The 20,017-nt window shown below is 46.2% G+C and overlaps 1 protein-coding gene across 1 annotated transcript in view; it reads left to right on the top strand.

Annotated features, from left to right (window-relative positions):
- Nucleotides 1–19,521, top strand: part of dct (dopachrome tautomerase) — a 111,973-nt gene extending 92,452 nt beyond the window's left edge. Inside the window, exons 7-8 of the mRNA XM_072476230.1 lie at nucleotides 16,186–16,387; nucleotides 18,738–19,521. Coding sequence (XP_072332331.1) covers nucleotides 16,186–16,387; nucleotides 18,738–18,910 — 375 coding nt within the window. The 3' untranslated portion in view covers nucleotides 18,911–19,521. The remainder of the gene's footprint in view (nucleotides 1–16,185; nucleotides 16,388–18,737) is intronic.
- Nucleotides 19,522–20,017: the final 496 nt, after the last annotated feature.

Below are 20,017 nucleotides of genomic sequence, written 5' to 3'. Positions count from 1 at the left end.
CTGCTGTCGAGCAGCTCAACCTGCCAACGCTCCCCAATTCCGCCAGCCTCGCAGGGACGTGCGGGCCATTCAGCCTCCATACACCGAGTCATACCCTGACGACGTACAGACCGGTGATACCGACGACCGGGAAGCCTTCCGCGTCGCGGTCATTGACAGGAACCGGATGTCCCCAAGCAGGACCCACCAGCCGATGCCAGTGAACAGCGTTAGTCCGGGTGATGAATGATGTGCCACAGTGACGGTCAACCGATCACCAATCACATTTCGTTTAGACAGTGGTGCCTCTGCCAACCTTATAGCATGGTCAGCCTTCTACGCCTTGAAGGTCAGACCACCGATTCGGCCATCCCACTGTCAGATGGTCGATTACAGCGGAAATGTTATCCTGGCCATGGGATCCTGCCAGCTCGAGGTCACACACAATGCATACACAGCCACACTGTCCTTTGAGATAGTTGGATCATTGAAGGACTCCCTGCTAGGTGCACAGGCATGCAAGTTTCTCCACCTCGTTCAGCGGGTACACACTCTGTCTCCAGAGGGCACGTCCGACTTCCCGGATGAAGAATTTAGGGCACAGCTCCACTCGCGCCTCGCCCACAACCAGGAGGCTTTCGAGGGCATGGGCACACTGCCCTACACTGACAGAATATGGCTCAAACCGGACGCCACCCCGGTCATTCACGCACCTCATAGAGTCCCAGCACCACTCAAAGACTACCTCAAGCAGGAGCTGCAGGATCTCCAGGACCAAGGAGTGCTTTCCCGGGTCACGGAGCCCACGCCATGGGTCAGCTCCATGGTGTGCGTTAAAAAGCCCCTGGCGAACTCAGGATCTGCATCGACCCGAAAGACCTGAACAACAACATCATGAGGGAACACTACCCCATACCCAAACGGGAAGAGATCACGAGCGAAAGGGCCCGGGCTAAAATTTTTTCAAAGCTTGATGCCTCAAAGGGTTTTTGGCAGATTCAACTGGATCAGTCCAGCAGGAAGCTGTGCACCTTCAACACTCCCTTTGGCAGGTACTGCTACAACAGAATGCCGTTTGGCATCATCTCGGCATCTGAGGTATTTCATAGAATCATGGAACAGATGATGGAGGGCATCGAAGCGGTGCGCGTCTATGTTGACGACGCCATCATCTGGTCCACCACACCACAGGAGCACATCAGTCGTCTCCAGCGCGTCTTTGCTCGGATACGAGAACACGGCCTGCGCCTCAACCGAGCCAAGTGTTTTGGCCAAACTCAGCTAAAGTTTCTGGGGGACCACATATCACGGTCAGGAGTGTGTCCGGATGCAGACAAAGTGAGCGCCATTACAGCCATGCCGCAGCCGGCAGACCAGAAAGCAGTGCTACGCTTTCTCGGGATGGTCAACTTCCTGGGGAAGTTCATTCCCAACCTTGCCTCACACAAAACGGCTCTTCGCCACCTAGTGAAGAAGACCACGGAGTTCCAGTGGCTGCCCGCACACCAGAAGGAATGGGAGGAGCTCAAAATCAAGCTCACCACAGCCCCGGTATTGACGTTCTTCGACACTTTTCAAGATACGAAGATCTCGACTGATGCCAGCCAGTCCGGCATTGGGGCGGTACTCCTGCAACGTGACGACACTGCATCATGGGCCCCGGTCACCTATGCCTCGCGGGCCATGACCCCCACAGAACAGCGCTATGCGCAGATCGAGAAAGAGTGCCTGGGTTTGTTAACCGGCATTGAAAAGTTCCACGACTACGTGTATGTTCTCCCGCAGTTCACCATGGAAACCGACCATCGCTCCCTGGTCAGCATCATACAAAAGGACCTGAATGAAATGACCCCTCGCCTCCAGCGCATTCTGCTCAAGCTCCAGAGGTACGACTTCCAACTGGTCTACACCCCGGGAAAGGACCTCATCATCGCGGATGCCCCATCCAGAACAGTGAGCACACCGCCCGAATCGGGGGGGGTTCGTATGTCAGGTCGAAGCGCATGTGGCCTTCACATCGGCCAATCTGCAAGCTAATGATTCAAGTCTGGCCCGTATTCGCCGGGAGACTGCAGCTGACCCCCTTCTACAACATGTGATGCGCCACATGACAGGAGGGTGGCTCAAGGACAGTGCCCACAATTCTACAATGTCCGGGACGACTTAGCCGTCATTGACGGTGTCCTCCTAAAGTTGGACCGGATTGTGATTCCACACAGCATGCACAAGCTGGTCCTCGACCAATTACACAAAGGCCATCTCGGGGTTGAGAAGTGCAGGCAGAGGGCCCGAGAAGCTGTGTACTGGCTGGGCATCAGCGACGACATCGCCAAATGGTGCTCAACTGCCCCACCTGCCAAAGGTTTCAGCCGGCGCAACCCCCTGAGACGCCTCAGCCCCATGAGTTGGTAACGTCCCCCTGGGCGAAGGTGGGTGTGGACTTTTTTCATGCACTCGGCAGGGACTACGTCATCATTATAGATTACTTTTCGAATTATCCAGAGGTCATACGCCTGCACGATTTGACATCGTCCGCTGTCATCAGGGCATGCAAAGAAACCTTCGCTCGCCATGGCATTCCGCTTACTGTCATGTCAGACAATGGGCCCTGTTTTGCAAGCCAAGAATGGTCTTCTTTTACTGCTTCGTATGGCTTCACACACGTGACGTCCAGCCCTCTGCATCCCCAGTCAAATGGCAAGGCGGAAAAGGGCATCCATATCGTCAAGTGGCTCCTCTGCAAGGCTGCTGATGCCGGATCAGATTTCTGCTTAGCCCTGCTGGCCTATCGCTCGGCCCCACTATCCACTGGCCTCTCACCAGCCCAGCTGTTGATGGGTGGCGCCCTCAGGACCACTGTGCCATCCATTCTTGTTCCTACACCCGACCATGCTCCAGTACTGCAAATGATGCGACAGCAGCGTGCTCAGCAGAAGGTGGCACATGACACTCGGGCAACTGATCTTCCTGCCTTGGCGCCTGGAGACAATGTCCGCATCCACCTACCAGAGGGTGGCTGGTTGGCAACTGCCAAAGTTCTCTGATGCTTGGCTCCCTGCTCGTTCCTGGTTCGCATGCCTGATGGCTCCATTCGCCGGCTTAATCGCCGGGCTCTTCGCCTGCTTCCGCGCTCGCTACGTGATCATACACCGGTGCCACGCCCTCCTGTTGTTCCTGATGTCGACTTCGTGGAGCTTCCTGCCACCATGCCTATTCCTCTGTCGCCTGTGGCCAGGCCCATTCCTCAGCCGGTGGATCCTGACCCACCCTTGAGGCGGTCAACCCGAATTCGTCGCCCACCTACTAGGCTGGACTTATGAGCCTGTTTGAACATTGGACTCATTAAAGTGTTGTGCCACAATGTTAATATGTTTCTCTTTTTGTCGTTACAGGAGTTCGTTTTTGAGGTTTGATGATTACACTTATTTTGTTTATGGTACAACCTCGCTGCTATGTTGCACCTGACACATTCTTATGTATATAGTTTAGCCTCATGTACATGTTGTAGATATTGCACACACATTCAGCTGCACTCAGCACACATCTATATTTATTACCACATAGGCACATATTCTTGTAAAAAAGGAGGGATGTCATGATATTCAGATAAACATCATGGTGCAAACACACATACACACTGATGGACAGATCAAGAGGCCAATCAACACACACGCAACATCACAGCCAATCACAAGCAAGAGCGCACGCGCTATAAAACGGGGAACACCACAGTTCCCGCTCATTCCAGAGGAGACAGCTCAGGGCACAGAGCTCACAGCAAGCCACTCAGACATACACCATGTGCTGAGTGCCACTCTAAGATAGTGTAAGGGCTGGGTCCACAGGTTAAAGGGTAAAGAACGAACGACAGTCATAAGTTTATAGATGTTGTTATTGATAGTGATAAAACAGAGTTGTACCATCTGCAACCGTGTTGGTTGGTCTGTATAGTGAAACATCCAATACGACTGTTACTTGGTACAGTGCACCACTTTCCTTCCATGGCAGCGTATCCTCAGTGCCAAACTGTTAATGGTTAACATTTGAGGTTTAATGGTTGTAACACTGCTTGTTACTGTTATTGTTATTATCAGGTGACTGCCAACCTGCCACTGTTTCCTTGTGTATCAAAATAATTTTAAGGTGTGCATGAGAGCTGAAATGGTTGGAGATTAATTTGATACTACAATCTTTCAAAACAGAATCACATGGAGCATGCGAAAAGAAATGCGCTTAACTAATAATCTTTGTGCTCCATGAGTTACAAATATTTTTTTCTCTCGTTTGTACACACGTGTGCATTTGTGAACTTTTAAAACATTCAAGTTGTAGAAAATAATGGTTAGAATTGTTTTCAAGGTGTGCATTTCTCACTCTCCGTGGCCAATGGTTCCGACATGGAGCAAATGAGCAAGATCTGGGAAGTTGGGTGATTGTGCAAGATCTCTGGATGATTTGCTGAGCATAATGTGGCATCTGTGCTCAGTCGAAAGTATGTGCAAGCTCCATGTATGTGTTAAAATGTCTCTGCCCAGCTGGGTGTGGGCATCAGTGAAATGCCGCTTGTCCGTGAGCTTTTTTAAATTTAACATCCAGTTGTCTTGGACCTATGTAGTGCTCTTTCTTTTTTAAATGAAAATTTAGATTTATGTGGGGAATATTGATGTTAAAACAAAAAAATGTATTTACTTTTTTTGGATATGGAGGAACTGAAGTGTTCACTGGCTTTTCCTTGAACAAATGAGTTTGGCCAGCCTCTGGGCCTTTAGATATTGCACTGAGCCAGAGATAGCAGGATAGCCCAGGGTTCCTGTTGCTGCCTGCTGCCCACCAGCATAGTAATAATGCCTGACTCACAATATGGACATTACCTCCAGTCAGAACTGTAGTGATCTGCATATCTGTGTATATATACAAGGGGTCAATGTAAATGCACTACAACTAAGCAATCACTAGAGGGAGCATGGGAGATGTATAAATACAGACAGACAGGAAGTCAGAGGCACTCTTCACAGGAACGGCAGCTGGTGAGCAGGACACAGACAGGTAGCTCAGATGTAACATAGTATAAGTGCTGGAGAGAGAACAAACTCACACAAATAAAGCATCTACTTCAACTGTAAGACTACGAGCTTTATTCAGACACAAGGAATAACACATGGTACCGGAAGACTTCAGAACACTTACTAGAAGATTATACAAAATGGAGAAAAAGAAAGATCGAAATGACAAGAAAACCCGTACCGGACATTTGACGTGGGGAGACTTCGCTGATTCAATGAAACTCGTTGGAACTCCACCACAGCTGAAAACAACCGGTAATTTAAGTCATAGATGGAAAAGTTTTAAACAAATGTTTGAAATATATATCACAGCTAATGATTTGAGAACAGCCTCAGAAGAAATTAACATAGCACTGCTCTTAGCAGGACATGAAGCTATAACGGCTTTAAATACTTGAAAGGTGAGGACAACACCAAATTAGAAGTTATACTCAAAAAATTTGAAGATCACTGTAACACCAGTAACAATGCAACTTTAAGACATTCAATGCGTGGAGACTAAATTACACAGGGAATGGGTGATGCGAAACTCAAACAATCATAATCAGAACAGAAAGGTTTAACGCTGGAAATCGTGATTGAAAAATGCAGATCACAAGAAAAAAATAACTAATTTTTCAACAAGAAAAGACACCGATAAAGTTCTTCTCCACGGGTCTGAAGAAGTTAAACTGACGCCTGAGCACATTTTAAACTGCCCGGGGAACAAAAGACGCAAATCTGGATCTGCGCATGCGCAGGAAGCCGCAGCCGCGCATGCGCAGTTGAAAACAGCCATTCTGGATTCAGATCGTTCTGCACATGCGCAAGCCACGCATGCGCAATTGAAAAAAGACGTTTTGGCCGCAGATCATTCTGCGTATGCGCAAGCCACGCATGTGCAGTTGGTCAAAAAGAGCGCACAGTTTAAGAAAAAGCGCACAGTGAAGGAAAATCGATTTACGCATGCGCAATCGATTCCGATGCTTTACATCACGAGCGTCATGACGTCAAAAGATGCAGACCACGCCCACTTAAAGGGGAAATGCCTGAAAATCACAAACAAGACTCTTAAAGGCACAAAACCCAAGATTTCAACCTCAAAAGGCACAACATTGCCTGAACTTCTACCAGCAGTTGAAAATAACTTTTGCAGCACCCTGGAACAAGCAGTTTGCACCACCCAAAGTGAAGAGCACAATGACAAATCCAAAACCAAAGAAGGTGATTTGTTCATTGAACATGAAGAGAACAATAACAAATCCGAAACAAAAAAAGATTTGTTTATCGAAAAATACGACTCAAACATGGCTGAATTATTCAGATATGCTAATCATAGCATCAGCCACACGGTTGCAAAGCTCAACACAACTCTACTCATGGTAGATGGATCCAATGGTTGCAATGGCAGATCGTCGATACATTGGATGACAGCAACCGTCAAATACCCAAGAACACGATGCAACACAGAGAGTACTGTCCGATTCCGTTGACTGTAAGACTATGAGCTTTATTCAGACACAAGGAATAATACAAGGACGGCTATGTCTCGCGGCATGAATATCGCTTGGGGGCAAAACCTAGCCGATTCGTGGAATCATAGAATCCCTGCAGAGCAGAAGGTTGTCATTCGGCCCATCCAGTCTGCACCAACCCTCTGAAAGAGCACCCTACCTAGGTCCCCGTCTCCACCCTATAACCCAGTAACCTCACCTAACCTTTTAGACACTAAAGTGCAATTGATCATGTCCAATCCACCCAACCTGCACATCTTTGGACTGTGGGAGGAAACCGGAGAACCCGGAGGAAACCCATGCAGACACGGGGAGAAAGTGTAAACTCCACACCTGCAGTCACCCAAGGCTGGAATGGAACCCGGGTCCCTGGCACTGTGAGGCAGCAGTGCGAACCACTGTGCCACCATGCCGCCCATTGCCTGTGATAGTTATGTATATACCCGTTTGTGGCTTGTAGCTCAAGTTTAATTTTACTATGAGTATAAGAGTGGTAATGTGAAATCTGCCGTAAGAACATTTGTATAAAAATAGATGGTAAATATTCTGGGCTGACTTTTTAAGCTTTGTGCAAGAACACATTGTAAATTTGTGCCACAAGATGGCGTACTGGTTCTGCAGCTCCATTCCGCCCCGAACCATTTTCCCACAGCTGGGATGGGAGAGGGGTGATCGAACTAACTGCTTACAAATGGCAGATAGCCAACTCACCTCATTAATACCGGAAGCATTGGGAAACTGAACAGCAGCCGAGAGACAGCCAGTCAGCAGCAGCAGAAGCAGGGTGTCAGTGCTCCAAAGAGAAAATGCTGGAAAATCTCAGCAGGTCTGGCAGCATCTGTAGGGAGAGAAAAGAACTAACGTTTCGAGTCCGATGACTCTTTGTCAAAGCTAAAAGACTTAGAAAATGGGAAATATTTATACTGTGGCGTGAGAGAATGAAAGATGAGTCATAGCCACAAAAGCCAAGGGAACAGATTGCTAATGGCAGTCCCCAGAGAGAACAAAAGATGTGAAAGGCCAAACAGCAGAGAAATTAACATCAAAGGGTAAACTGTGACAGATGTAGATGTGGGGGAGGGGGGAGGGGAAGCAAAGGGGAGAAGAGATAAGAAAAGGGGGTAAGATAGGGGGGGAAATATATATAAAGTAAGACAAGAAATAAATAAATGGTAAAAGACAGATAAAATGAAATGGGATGAAAACAAAGGGGTCAAAGTGGGGTAGAGCTAATCATCTGAAGTTGTTGAATTCGATGTTGAGATCAGAAGGCTGTAGTGTGCCTAACCGGAAGATGAGATGTTGTTCCTCCAGTTTGCGTTGAACTTCACAGGAACATTGCAGCAGACCAAGGACAGCCATGTAAGCATGGGAGCAAGGACTTGGGTTAAAATGGCGAACATTGGGAAGGTCAGGGTCCTGAATGTGCACAGACCAAAGATGCTCAGCAAAGCGTTCACCCAGTCTGCGTTTGGTCTCTCCGATATAGAGGAGACCACATTGGGAGCAGCGAATGCAATAGACCAGATTGAAAGAGGTGCAAGTGAAACGCTGCTTAACCTGGAATGAGTGTTTTGGGCCTGGGATGTTGAGCATGGAAGAGGTAAAGGGGCAGGTGTTACATCTTCTGCGATTGCATGGGAAGGTGCCATGGCTGCTGGGATAGGTGTTGGGTATGGTGAAGGAGTGGACTAGATTATCTCGGAGGGAACGGTCTCTGCAGAATGCTGACAGAGGGAGTGAAGGGAAGATGTGTTTGGTGGTAGCATCACGCTGGAGTTGGTGAAAATGGTGGAGGATTATGCTTTGCATACGGAGGCTGGTGGGGTGAAATGTGAGAACAAGGGGGTGTCTATCCTTGTTCTGGGAATGAGGAGAGCGGCGAGGGTAGTGGCGCGGGAGATGGACCGCACACTGTTGAGGACCCTGTCAACAACTATAGGTGGGAAATCACAGTTGAGGAAGAAGGAACACATTTTCGAAACACCATTTTGGAAAGTGGCATCATCGGAACAAATGCGAAGGGAGGCAGAAATATGATGGGTTTTATGCTCTTGAGACTCAGACAGGAAGCTCGAGGTTGGAAATTTCCCAACTCAGCAGAGTCGTCTCAGTCTGAAGGACCCCGTTAGGCCCAATTTTCACTTTGAGGAGGTGCGGTTGGGATAGATGCAGGTGCACCAACTCCAGAAGTAGATCATAGGCAGCCATGGGAGGGGGCAAGTGCCAAAGCGGGCTGATTAGAGTCCCGTCTCAGTTATCTGGGACTTTGTCCAAAATGTTTTAAAAGCTATTTGGTAGATTGTAAATTGTATGCGGGCATCACACAGCCTTGCTTGACCACAGTTTGAATTTTGAAGGCATCTGTTTCAGATCTCCCACTCAAGACAGTAGCAGTTATATCATCATGAAGCAATTGCAGGATTGTGATGAAGTTTCTTTGACATTCAAATTTTTGATGCACAACCTAGAGCCTCATGACTTTCAGAGTTAAATGCATTGGTCAGGTCGGTGAATGCAATGAAGAGTTTTTGGTGTTGTCCTCTACTGTGCTTCATGTCTCAGGAATATGCAGAGATGACACACACTAGTTTATATTTGTGTACAGGAATTTACCACAAAAGCTTTTGAGATATGCAGCTAGAAGTTTCTATTTGCTTTCAGTCTTTGTTTCTTTATAACAATGCTCAGAGGCATGACTAACAGCACACAACACAGAGAACATTCAACAGACACATAGAGCAAATAACAAACAATTGAACGTAACTCTTATACCCCTTTGTAAAACTAAAGGACCTTATTTCAAATTCAACCTTCCTAATCAACAAACATATATGCATTGAATCAATTCTCTTGAGTTCAGAGTGCCTGGTCCTTGAGAAATGAAGGTCGCTGATGATGGTACTGAGATGTTGAGGTGAGGTTGTGGTTCTGCCTGATCAGCTCGATGAGGCAGATGACCTAAATTATGGTTGTTCATCAGAAAAGGAAATTTTATCCTCATGGTCACTGTTCTTGAAATATCCTGGTCTGCTCACTGTCCATGTCTCATATTCTTCTTTGTGTTGTCTCCAACACATAATTGCGGCATGGTGGCACAGTGGTTCGCACTACTGCCTTACAGTGCCAGGGACCTAGGTTCGATTCCGACTTCGGGCAACTGTCTGTGTGCAGTTTGCACATTCTTCCCGTGACAGCATGGGTTTTCTCCGGATGCTCCGGTTTCCTCACACAGTCCAAAGATGTGCAAGTTAGGCGGGTTGGATATGCTAAATTGTCCACGGTGGGGTTACATGGACAGGAAAGGGGATTGGGCCTAGGTTAGGGTGCAGAGGGTCGGTGCACTGTATGGATTTTATGATTGCTGGCATTGAGGAACCATTTGATCCGTTTTGGTCATGTTAGAGATGATGAGCTTGAATCCGCAATTTGATCGTTTGATGTATACCCAAAATCCAATTTCAAATTGTGGTTTCCTTGCTGTGTTCATTTCTCAGAGTGCAGCCTTATCACTTGGCGCGTTCTTCTGCTTGATTTGATATTCTTGTCGGATGGTGGTGATGACTTAAGAATGGTTACAACCAGTCATACATTCAATCAGTGTCTTTCTATACAGAGAATATGGGAATATGATCGATGTGTGCTAACTAGGGTACGAAACATTTTCCCCTCTAACACGCTGGCATTCAGACTGTCCTTGATCATCCTGTTGAGTTGTTTGATGCCACCATTCGAAAATGGGTGGTATCGCAGTATCAAATGGTGGTGAGTTCTGTGGCCACTCTGTGAACTGACGAAGAAAAACTGCAGTCCATTGTCCATGCTGATAGTCTCTGACAAACCCTATTTTGTAAAGACTTGTGTCAATGACGCAAGTGGTAGTTACCAAATTTGTTGTTGCAATTTCCAGAGATTTGCTACGAACAACAGGCAAAATTGCACATTAAATCACTTGATCGCGGAGTCTTCAATGTACAGTTTGCTTTGCTAATGCTGTCTGCACTAGGTATAGCACAGCTAAGCATGTCAGCTTCTCAGTTGTGTGACCCTGCGAGATACTTGACCTCAGAGTTGCACTGATGAGGGCAAACTGACCATCTGGCCAATGGCTAGATCCTCATGTGACTAACAATGTAATCTGTGCTGCGTGAATACATTTATCAAAATCCGCCTGGTTTAAATATTCCAATGAAATGTGATGGGTGCAGAGAATACACTTCCTACCACAGAGATACATACACCAATGTTCACAAGTGTGGTCGCAGGCCAGTGCCTCTCGCTCTCTAGTAGAATATTTGCATTCAGTTTCTGGCAATGGGTGTGCCATGTGGGTGACTGGTCATTTCACTTCCTTCAATGTATGGTGAGAGTACAGTTCCAATTCCATTTGCTGATGTATCAGTGACATATGTTTCCACATGTGGGTTGATATGCACATGGACTGACAGAGATACTATCTTCTCCTTTAACATGTCAATGCTGTTTGCTGTGCGCTTGCCCATTTCCTTTGGGCATCTTTGTACAGTGGCTTCTGAAGGGACTCTGCGATCTTTGGGTAATTAGGAACAAACTTAGGGTGGCATGGTGGTGCAGTGGTTAGCAATGCTGCCTACTGCGCTGAGGACCCGGGTTCGATCCCGGCCCCGGGTCACTGTCTGTGTGGAGATTCTCCCCGTGTCAGCATCGCTCTCGCCAGACTAAATTGCCCCTTAATTGGAAAAAAAATAATTGGGTACCTCTAAATTTATTTGAAGACCGTGGAGTCATGAAATGATACCGATAGTTCTTACAACGTAGGACTACTTGTCTGGAATGATTTCAGCTGCCTTAAGATTGACGCTTAGCCTAAGTTTGCCATTTTTAATGTTGAGCAGTGTCTAGGATTGATGTCCATGGGTTGATTTTCTCAATGACACTGTCTGCTTCAAGTCATTTCAGCTCTTGTGATATTTCAGCATGGATTGCAAGTGGCAACTGTCTCAAATTTTGCGAAACTGGCAGAATTGATATGACAATCTGAGGAGCATTACTGTCACCCTTAATCTCCCCAAACATAGAAAACAAGCAAGCATACTGTTACAGAGTTAATGTCACGATCACATTAATGTGGTGTCATCAAGTTTGAAACCAAGCTTATCAAACAGATTTTCTCCCATAAGATCTTTAGCTACATAGAACGTGAACGTTTAGTTAAATCACTGGCAGATGCTGGGCAAGACCTCCAGATTTTTCAAGACATGTTTCAGATCTACTATATACAAATACATTGAGTCGTGAAGGTTTTAGTCAGCACCAGTTCATAGTCGAAAAGCTGCAGTATTTAACACCAAATTTGTTTCCATGTTACGAGTGATTTTCCACTGGAAGTTTAATGGAAGTTACCGAAGTCCTGGGGGATGCTGTTGGACCCGGCACCTGGCTTGCCCCCACCCCTGCCTGCACCATCAGGCCAACTGGAAAATGTGTTTCACTCTGGGTGGATCTGGCTGCCGACATCACGCGTACACCAAGCTTGAAACTCAGTCCTATATTTCTGGGAGGCTTTCCAGAATGCATGACAGAATTTTCCCTGCTATGGGACAAGAGTGAAAATACCTCAGCAGCTCCACAGCATGATTTAACTAGTTACAACTGTCGCATTCCTAAAGTCATCATGGGGCAGGAGGGGATATTTCTATCCTCCCAAATCCGTAGGATAAGTGCATGGAGCCTTGACATGAGCAAGGATCCAGTAACTTTGAAGACCTCGGCTGGAATCTCTTTGGGGATGCAGGCTTCGTTATTTTTTGTCTGCTCTATCGTTTGTAACAACTGTGCCACTGATGGTGGTTCACCCATGGATTCCAGCAAAGGTTACCACTGAGGGATAGTCTGAAGAGAGTATCAGCTAGCACTGTTGAGGAACTGCTCAATGTGTTCCTCCAAATATTCTTGACCTTGGTCCTGATGGATTCAAAATGCTTTACATGTCATGATGACCAACACACTGCTGGTACTCTTGGCCTTTGTCTTCCCACCTGATGTCCTTTATTTTCCAGATTTGTCATTGGGTGTTAGCCTTGAACTGTTTGTGGTCTGGCCTACATGTGCCTCCAAACCCACAGCAATGTAGTTGACTCTTGAATGCCTATCAAACTGGTAAAAAGCCTAAAAGGAATGAAACCCAGCATCAACCTCGGCACCAGAAGTGACAAACTATTTCCCGTTGATCCTGAAAAATCCCCTTTACTAACATCTGGGATCTAGTGCCAAAATTGGGATAGTTGTCCCATAGATTAGCCAAGCAACAGCCTGACATAATCCTGGGAGTCTTCAACATCAACTCCAGACCCCATGAAGTCTCACAGCATCAGGCTAAACATGGACAAGGAAACTGCCTGCGAATTACCAAGTATTGCCCCCAGCCCTCCCTCCTCCACTCTGACTCTGATTCAGTACTCCTGTATGTTGAACACCACTTGGAGGAAGCAGCAAGTAGTGGCAAGGGCACAGAATGCAGTGTAGGTGGGGACTTTAATCTGATTCTAAGCATGATAGGATCAGACCTTAAAAGCCCTTTTAAAGGTTTAGTCCAGGGGGGCAAGTGATGGTGGAGAGCTCCAAGCTGTGGTTTGCTCCTCTTGCTTCAGGTGGGAAGCTGGGAACATTTCCAGTGCACAGGGCAAGCATGTGTGCAGGAAGTGTCTCCAGCTGCAGGTCCTGGAAGCCTGGATTTCGGAGCGGTGGCTGGGGACAATGTGACCATCCGTGAAGTGGAGAGTATTGTGGATAGCACTTATAGAAAGGTGGTCACACCGCAGGCTAAGATTCCACAGGCAGGAAGGGAATGGGTGACCACCAGGCAGAGCAAGAGAACTAGGCATCAGTGCAGGCATCTCCTGTGGCCATTCCCCGGCAAACCATAAACAACTTTGAATGCTGTTGAGGGGAATGGCCTCTCAGGGGAAATCAAGGATAACCAATTTTGTTGCCCCACGGTTGGCTCTGCTGCACAGGGCAGGAGTAAAAGATGCAAGAATGCAATAGTTATATGGGATTCAATTGTAAGGGGAATAGATAGGCCTTTCTATGGCTGCAAATGAGACTCCAGGATGGTATGTTGCCTCCCTGGTTGTAGGGTCAAGGATGTCTCAGACAGGACATTCTGGAGGCGGAGGGCGAACAACCAGTGACCGTGGTTCACATCGGTACCAATGACATAGATTTTAAAAAAGGGATGAGGTCCTAAAAGCAGAATATAGAGAGTTAGGAAATAAGTTGAAAAGTAAGATCTCAAAGGTAGCGGTTGCAGGATTACTATCAGTACCACATGCTAGTCAGTAGAAATAGCAAGATATATCAGATAAATTAATGGCTGGAAAGATGGTGCAAAGAGGAAGGTTTCAGATTATTGTGACATTGGGACTGGCTCTGAGGGAGGTGGGACCAGTTCAAATTGGATGGGTTACACCTGGGCAGGGCCAGGAATGATGTCCTAGGGCCACTATTTAGTGTGGTTGGGGAGTGTTTAAACTGGAATGGCAGGGGAATAGGAACCTAAGCAGGGCGACAAGGAAAAAAGAAACAAAGACAGTCACAAAAGAAAGAACAGTAAAATGCAAAAAAGATAGACAGGATAAGCAAGGGCAAGAAGCAAAAGGGCCACAAAGAAAAGTTAGGATAGTTAAGTATGGCAAAACGTCTTTGTATCTTAATACACAAAGCATTTGGAATAAGGAAGATGAACAGAAGCGCAAATCAAGATAAATGGATATGATCACATAGCCATTACGGAAATATGGGTACAAGGAGATTGTGATACATAGAAAATACAGTGCAGGAGGAGGCCATTCGGCCCATCGAGCCTGCACCGACTCACTTAAGCCCTCACTTCCACCCTATCCCTGTAACCCAATAATCCCCCCTAACCTTTTTAGACACTAAGGGTAATTTAGCATGGCCAATCCACCTAACCTGCATATCTTTGGATTGTGGGAGGAAACCGGAGCACCCGGAGGAAACCCACGTAGACACGGGGAGAACGTGCAGACTCCGCACAGGCAGTGACCCAGAAGGGAATCAAACCTGGGACCCTGGCGCTTTGAAGCCACAGTACTAACCACTGTGCTACCGTGTTAGCAGATGATGTGGCGATGCCGGCGTTGGACTGGCGTGAGCACCGTAAGAAGTCTTACAACACCAGGTTAAAGTCCAACAGGTTTGTTTCAAATCACTAGCTTTCGGAGCACTGCTTCTTCCTCTTTAACCTGGGATTACCCCTCTCTCTGGGTCTATAAAGACTTAATTACCTGCAAATGCTCACATCCAAAGTATCGTCTTGCATCTTTGAATTTGTCTATATATATGTTTCTGGAACATACCTCTTCATTCACCTGAGGAAGGAGCAGCGCTCCGAAAGCTAGTGACATCGAAACAAACCTGTTGGACTTTAACCTGGTGTTGTAAGACTTCTTACTGTGCTACCAGATTGAATACTCTCTGCTTGAATGGAGTACTGTGTGCAATTCTGGTCACCACATTATAGGAAGGATGTAATTGCAACGGAAGTGGTGCAGAGAAGATTCATCAGAATGTTGCCTGGGATGGAACATTTAAGTTATAAAGAGAGGTTTGATAGGCTTGGGCTTTTTTTTCTGAGGCAGCAAAGACTGAGTGGGCGACATGATCGAGGTGTACAGGATTATGAGGGGCATGGACAGGATGGATAGGGAGCAGCTGTTCCCCTTAATTGACGGGTCAGTTACGACGGGAGTCAAGTTCAAAGTGAGGGATGGGAGGTTTAGGGGGGATTTGAGGGAAAACCTTTTTACCCAGAGGTGGTGACGGTCTGGAATGCACTGCCTGGGAGGGTGGTAGAGGCGGGATGCCTGACATCCTTTAAAAAGTAACTGGGTGGGCACTTGGCACGTCATAATATTCAAGGCTATGGGCCAAGTGCTGGCAAATGGGATTAGGTGGGCATTTCAGGGCCTTTCATGCGTCGGTGCAGACTCAAAGGGCCTTTTCTGCACTGTAGCATTCTGCGATTCTGTGAAATAATTTTTTTTAATGGTGTGCCTGCTCGTACTCCAAACTGCATCTTAATTTTATAAAGTATTGATGAATTTTGCAATTTGGCTCTAACCTTTTGACCTACTTGTCTGATGTATAATAAAGGTGACCTTACAGTTGTGTAACGAGTCTTCCAGCAGCATGTAGTGATGGTGAGTACAGCACCGAGCAGGAAAACTGGGCAACCTAACCCTAACATGGGCCCCTCCCAGCAGGGAGCAGTGACTTTGACAAGCAAAGGGGCGCAACCAGCCATCATGAGGATAGAGAGAAAGCAGCGACGGCAAGGCCAGGACTTGTGAGTGTTCGTGTAACAGGAGCCGAGGTGAACCTGAAGGGTGGTGAAGAACCCGGGGAGGGCAGGGCAAATCTGTACACGCCTGAACGTGTGTTGGCCAAGGAGCCAACGCCAGGAGTGGGGCAGAGATTTGGAGCATTGGCGGTGAATATTCTCCGTATATAATTGTTTCCTGGAATAATGCCTTCCTTTGATAGTTTTTACAGTTCTGATGCTGGTGGAATAAAGGACCCTTGTTTTTGTTATCTTTTTGTCGACCTTGATAGAATTATTCACATAATATTCCGTCTCATTGTAATAGGTGCTACATGCCTTTATTGATGCTGTTTTTGATGAGTGGATGAAACAAAACAGCCCTTCAATTAGCTCATGGCCGGAGGAGATGGCACCTATTGGTCACAACAGGCAATCTAACATGGTACCATTTTTTCCACCTGTGACCAATGAGGAACTGTTTGCATCTTCTGCTGATCTTGGCTATTCGTATGCAGTTGAATTACCAGGTAGGTTTAAGAAGTTATTCTGCCCACAATTTCATTATTATTCTTTTTGTTAGGAGAAATATGCTTTGCATTGTGACTAAGTCATTATTGACCAGCAGGCAGTATTCTTCAAATAGATTGATTCGGTCTTATTTGAAAGGCAATGATTTGGTCACATAGTCACGGGGAGACAGGCAGGGCATGGGAGCAACTGTCAGTAGCAAGGAAATCTGGAAATGTGCAGAAGATAGAGCTTCTGTCAAACTTAATAGCAGCTTCTCATTTCAGCGTTTTACTCAGTTTCCTACACAGCAGCCAACCAGATTGAGATGGGACAGTCTGACTTTTAAATGGTTTATTTACCTAAATGGTCTATGAATTAATAATATATACCTTTCCCACAACAAGAACATATATTTCTTATCGCTGGGAGGTTACAAAACCAAAACAAGATATGTTGTGTTAGGTACACTAGTCTAACACTGGCTGCAATTGGATGCAGCTTAGATCAGAAAGATACTCCAGACCTTGAAGTTAGTTCAATCAGGTTTATTGAACTAATAGCACAGTTGGCACAGTTCTCTATGAGTTCGACTCTCTGCTAACTTAAGTGTGGTTACTCTGTCTGACTGAACCAGACTAGCTCTTAGCCACGTGGCGGAGGTGTGAGATTGTAACAACACCCTTGACTGACTCTCTAGATGTTCATCAGTGGAAAGAGGTGGAGTGTGAATGCCTCGTGTCTTTTATAGTCCGATACCACCCCTGAGTGTCCTGCCTGCTTATTGGTCATGTCCTGTTCTCTGTGTCCATTAGCTGCTTGTCTGTATATCATTATGTGTGTGTCTGCATATCATGACAAGGTACAAATTGTTTTTTCTCTAAATGTGAGTTTACTTTCTCCAGCAAAGCTTTAGTTTGTTCAGATTTTAAAATGCACATAATCCTGAATGTCTGTGTGATGTTCAAGTTGTGTGACGACAATATGATTTAATTATCCCCAGAAAGGTTAATTCACTAATATTGAATGAAAGCAACCTTTACTGATAGCCTAAGATGCTTCTTAATGATTATTCTTGTCTGAGCTGATGGAACCCTGGGGTTTACCATTATTGAAAGCTACCGTATCCCACATAAGTAACAGTGATGCTGGTGTTGTTTTAAACATTCACCAGCTGTGACCACACACAATCATCATTGCCCCTCTACCTATCAACATGAGAAATCTTGTGTGACACATGCAGATCCGAGCAGTACAAAATCAGACTAAAAACTGATTTGCTACGGCATTTAAAAAGACAAAATTTTATTACTGTGCAATTACTTTTTTTAAATTTCTCCAATTAAGGGGCAATTTAGCGTGGCAGTCCACCTACCTGCACATCTTTGATTTGTGGGGGTGTGACCCACGCAGACAGGGGGTGAATATGCAATCTCCACACGGACAGTGACCCGGGGCCATGATCGGACCCGGGCCCCTGTTGCCGTGAAGCAGCAGTGCTAACCTGCTTCCAGTTTGGATAAAGACCGCCGTTTATTTGTCCTTCGCCAATCTGGTGGCCGGCTGTGAACTTTTCCTGCCTTCAGCTTCGGCATGAGAGACCCTGTAGCTCCTTAACAACAGGTGCTCGTCAAACAATTTCGAGATGAAATTCTCCAATGAATGACTACGGGCCAGATGCTCCGATTCTGAGGCTAGGTGTGGAGGATATGTGGAGGATGCTGTGACTGGTGAGGGGCTAGCAGCCATGCCCCATAAAATTCCTGGCCTCCACAAAATAAACGGCTGGAGAATGGCTGGGTCCGTGGCCGCACCTGCGCACGGCAACGACCTGCAGTGGTCACGCAGTACTACATGGCGCCGGCCGTGCGCAGACCTGACCTGCCAGATAGTGCCCCCCTTGCCAACCCTTGGCTACCCCCCACTAGTCCTCCCAGTCCTCGCGGAAGCCCCCCAGCCAGCAGCACGGCTCTCGCCCAACTGAGGCAGCGCTGGGTACAGTCCGCGGCCGCCACACTGAGTTCCCACACGGCTGAGAACATGGGTGAATCGCACTGTTGTGAACTCGGCCCATCGGGGGCGGAGCATCGGGGGAAGGGCCTTCAGATGAGGCCGTTCCAACGACATGCGCTGCGATGATGCGATGATGCTATGACGCTGTTTTGGTAGGGGCGGAACATACAAAACCTTTTGTCAAACAGGCGCTGTACCGATTTTGGCTTCAAAACGGATTGTCCGCCCGATCGCCGATTATGAAATCAGCGTCGGGAAAGGAGAATCCCGCCCTACATTAATTATGAATAATCCAACGATTTAAAATACTTATTTATTTATGATCATTAACATTAACTTTTTTCATGGAATCCACAGAATTTCAAATTTCTTTGGGTTTCGTGCTTGGTGTGATCTTCGGTGGAATCTTTCTGTCACTCGTCTTGTTGGCTGTACTAATGATGCTAATCCTGCGACAAAGACGGAATCGAGGCTTTGAACCCCTCCTAGGTTCAGAATTTTCCAACAAAATGTACACTGAAGAAGCTTAGTTCATGATGTTGAACTCTTCTGTGATAAAATGATCATTATTTTAATGATTTTATCCCATTGCAATATTGCATTGTGTATAAGCATGACTGAAACATTAAAAGAAATCTCGCTAATCTTATGCCAGCAGTGCTATGATGTATTACCACCGCATACCAACTGCTTAGTGTGTATAACCTGATCTTATTAATTTTGTATTGAATTCTTAGCATGATCTTCAGCTTGTGCTTGGTTTAGAAATGATGGAAAAATAACTGTTCCATAAATTGTGTTTCTATTATCTGACAATGACAATGCATTTTTCGAGGTTTGTCGGACATCGCTGGGTTTGCTGAGAAGCTTTGTTAAAGCCCTTCAAGGCTGGTTGGATCTTACATTTTCAAAGTACTTTCAAAACCAAAATGTAGATCCACTAAGGATGAAATCTTAACTCTTTCTCTCGTTTTCAATTTATGCTGTATGCTTTAAAAAATAAATGTATAGAGGAGATATAACTCCCACACTACAGGGATTGTGTACAAGATCCTTTGTTTATTGTGGAATAATACATTTTTCCCCTCTAAGCTTTATCTGGTATATGATTCATATTCTATTAAAATGAAATTCAACTTTTTTTTCAGTCTCAGTCTTATAATTTAGCACCAGCAGTTGGAGTAATGGTGTGATAGAGCGGAATTTTGTTCCCCCCCCCCCATTCCAACCACCACCTCTCCCCAGAAACAGCTGGGTGACTGGAGAGCCAGTTAAATTGAGCAGGAACGTGCAGGATGGGAAGGGTGAATAGTGGTCTTCCCACCCCGAGTTCAATTGCACAGCAAACTCTGTTGGGTTTATCTGTGACCCGAGGGAAGCAACTTTCTATTGATATACTCCCCAACCATCCTCATTTCTCTGAGATCACAATTCCACCTCACTTACTTCTCTCCTAGGGCTTCCTCGACAATCTTTGAATTAGATCCTAGTGTGCTACTGGCTCTTGGTGAAACTGTTGGTATTGGAGAGCTGCTGTCCAGTGATTATATTAATAATCTTTATTGTCACAAAGTAGGCTTACATTAACACATAAGAACATAAGAACATAAGAACTAGGAGCAGGAGTAGGCCATCTG

The sequence above is a fragment of the Scyliorhinus torazame genome, chromosome 15 (assembly GCF_047496885.1).
Source record: "Scyliorhinus torazame isolate Kashiwa2021f chromosome 15, sScyTor2.1, whole genome shotgun sequence".
NCBI lineage: Eukaryota > Metazoa > Chordata > Chondrichthyes > Carcharhiniformes > Scyliorhinidae > Scyliorhinus > Scyliorhinus torazame.
The sequence above is the reverse complement of the archived record's forward strand: the minus strand, read 5'-3'. Positions and strand labels throughout refer to the sequence as shown.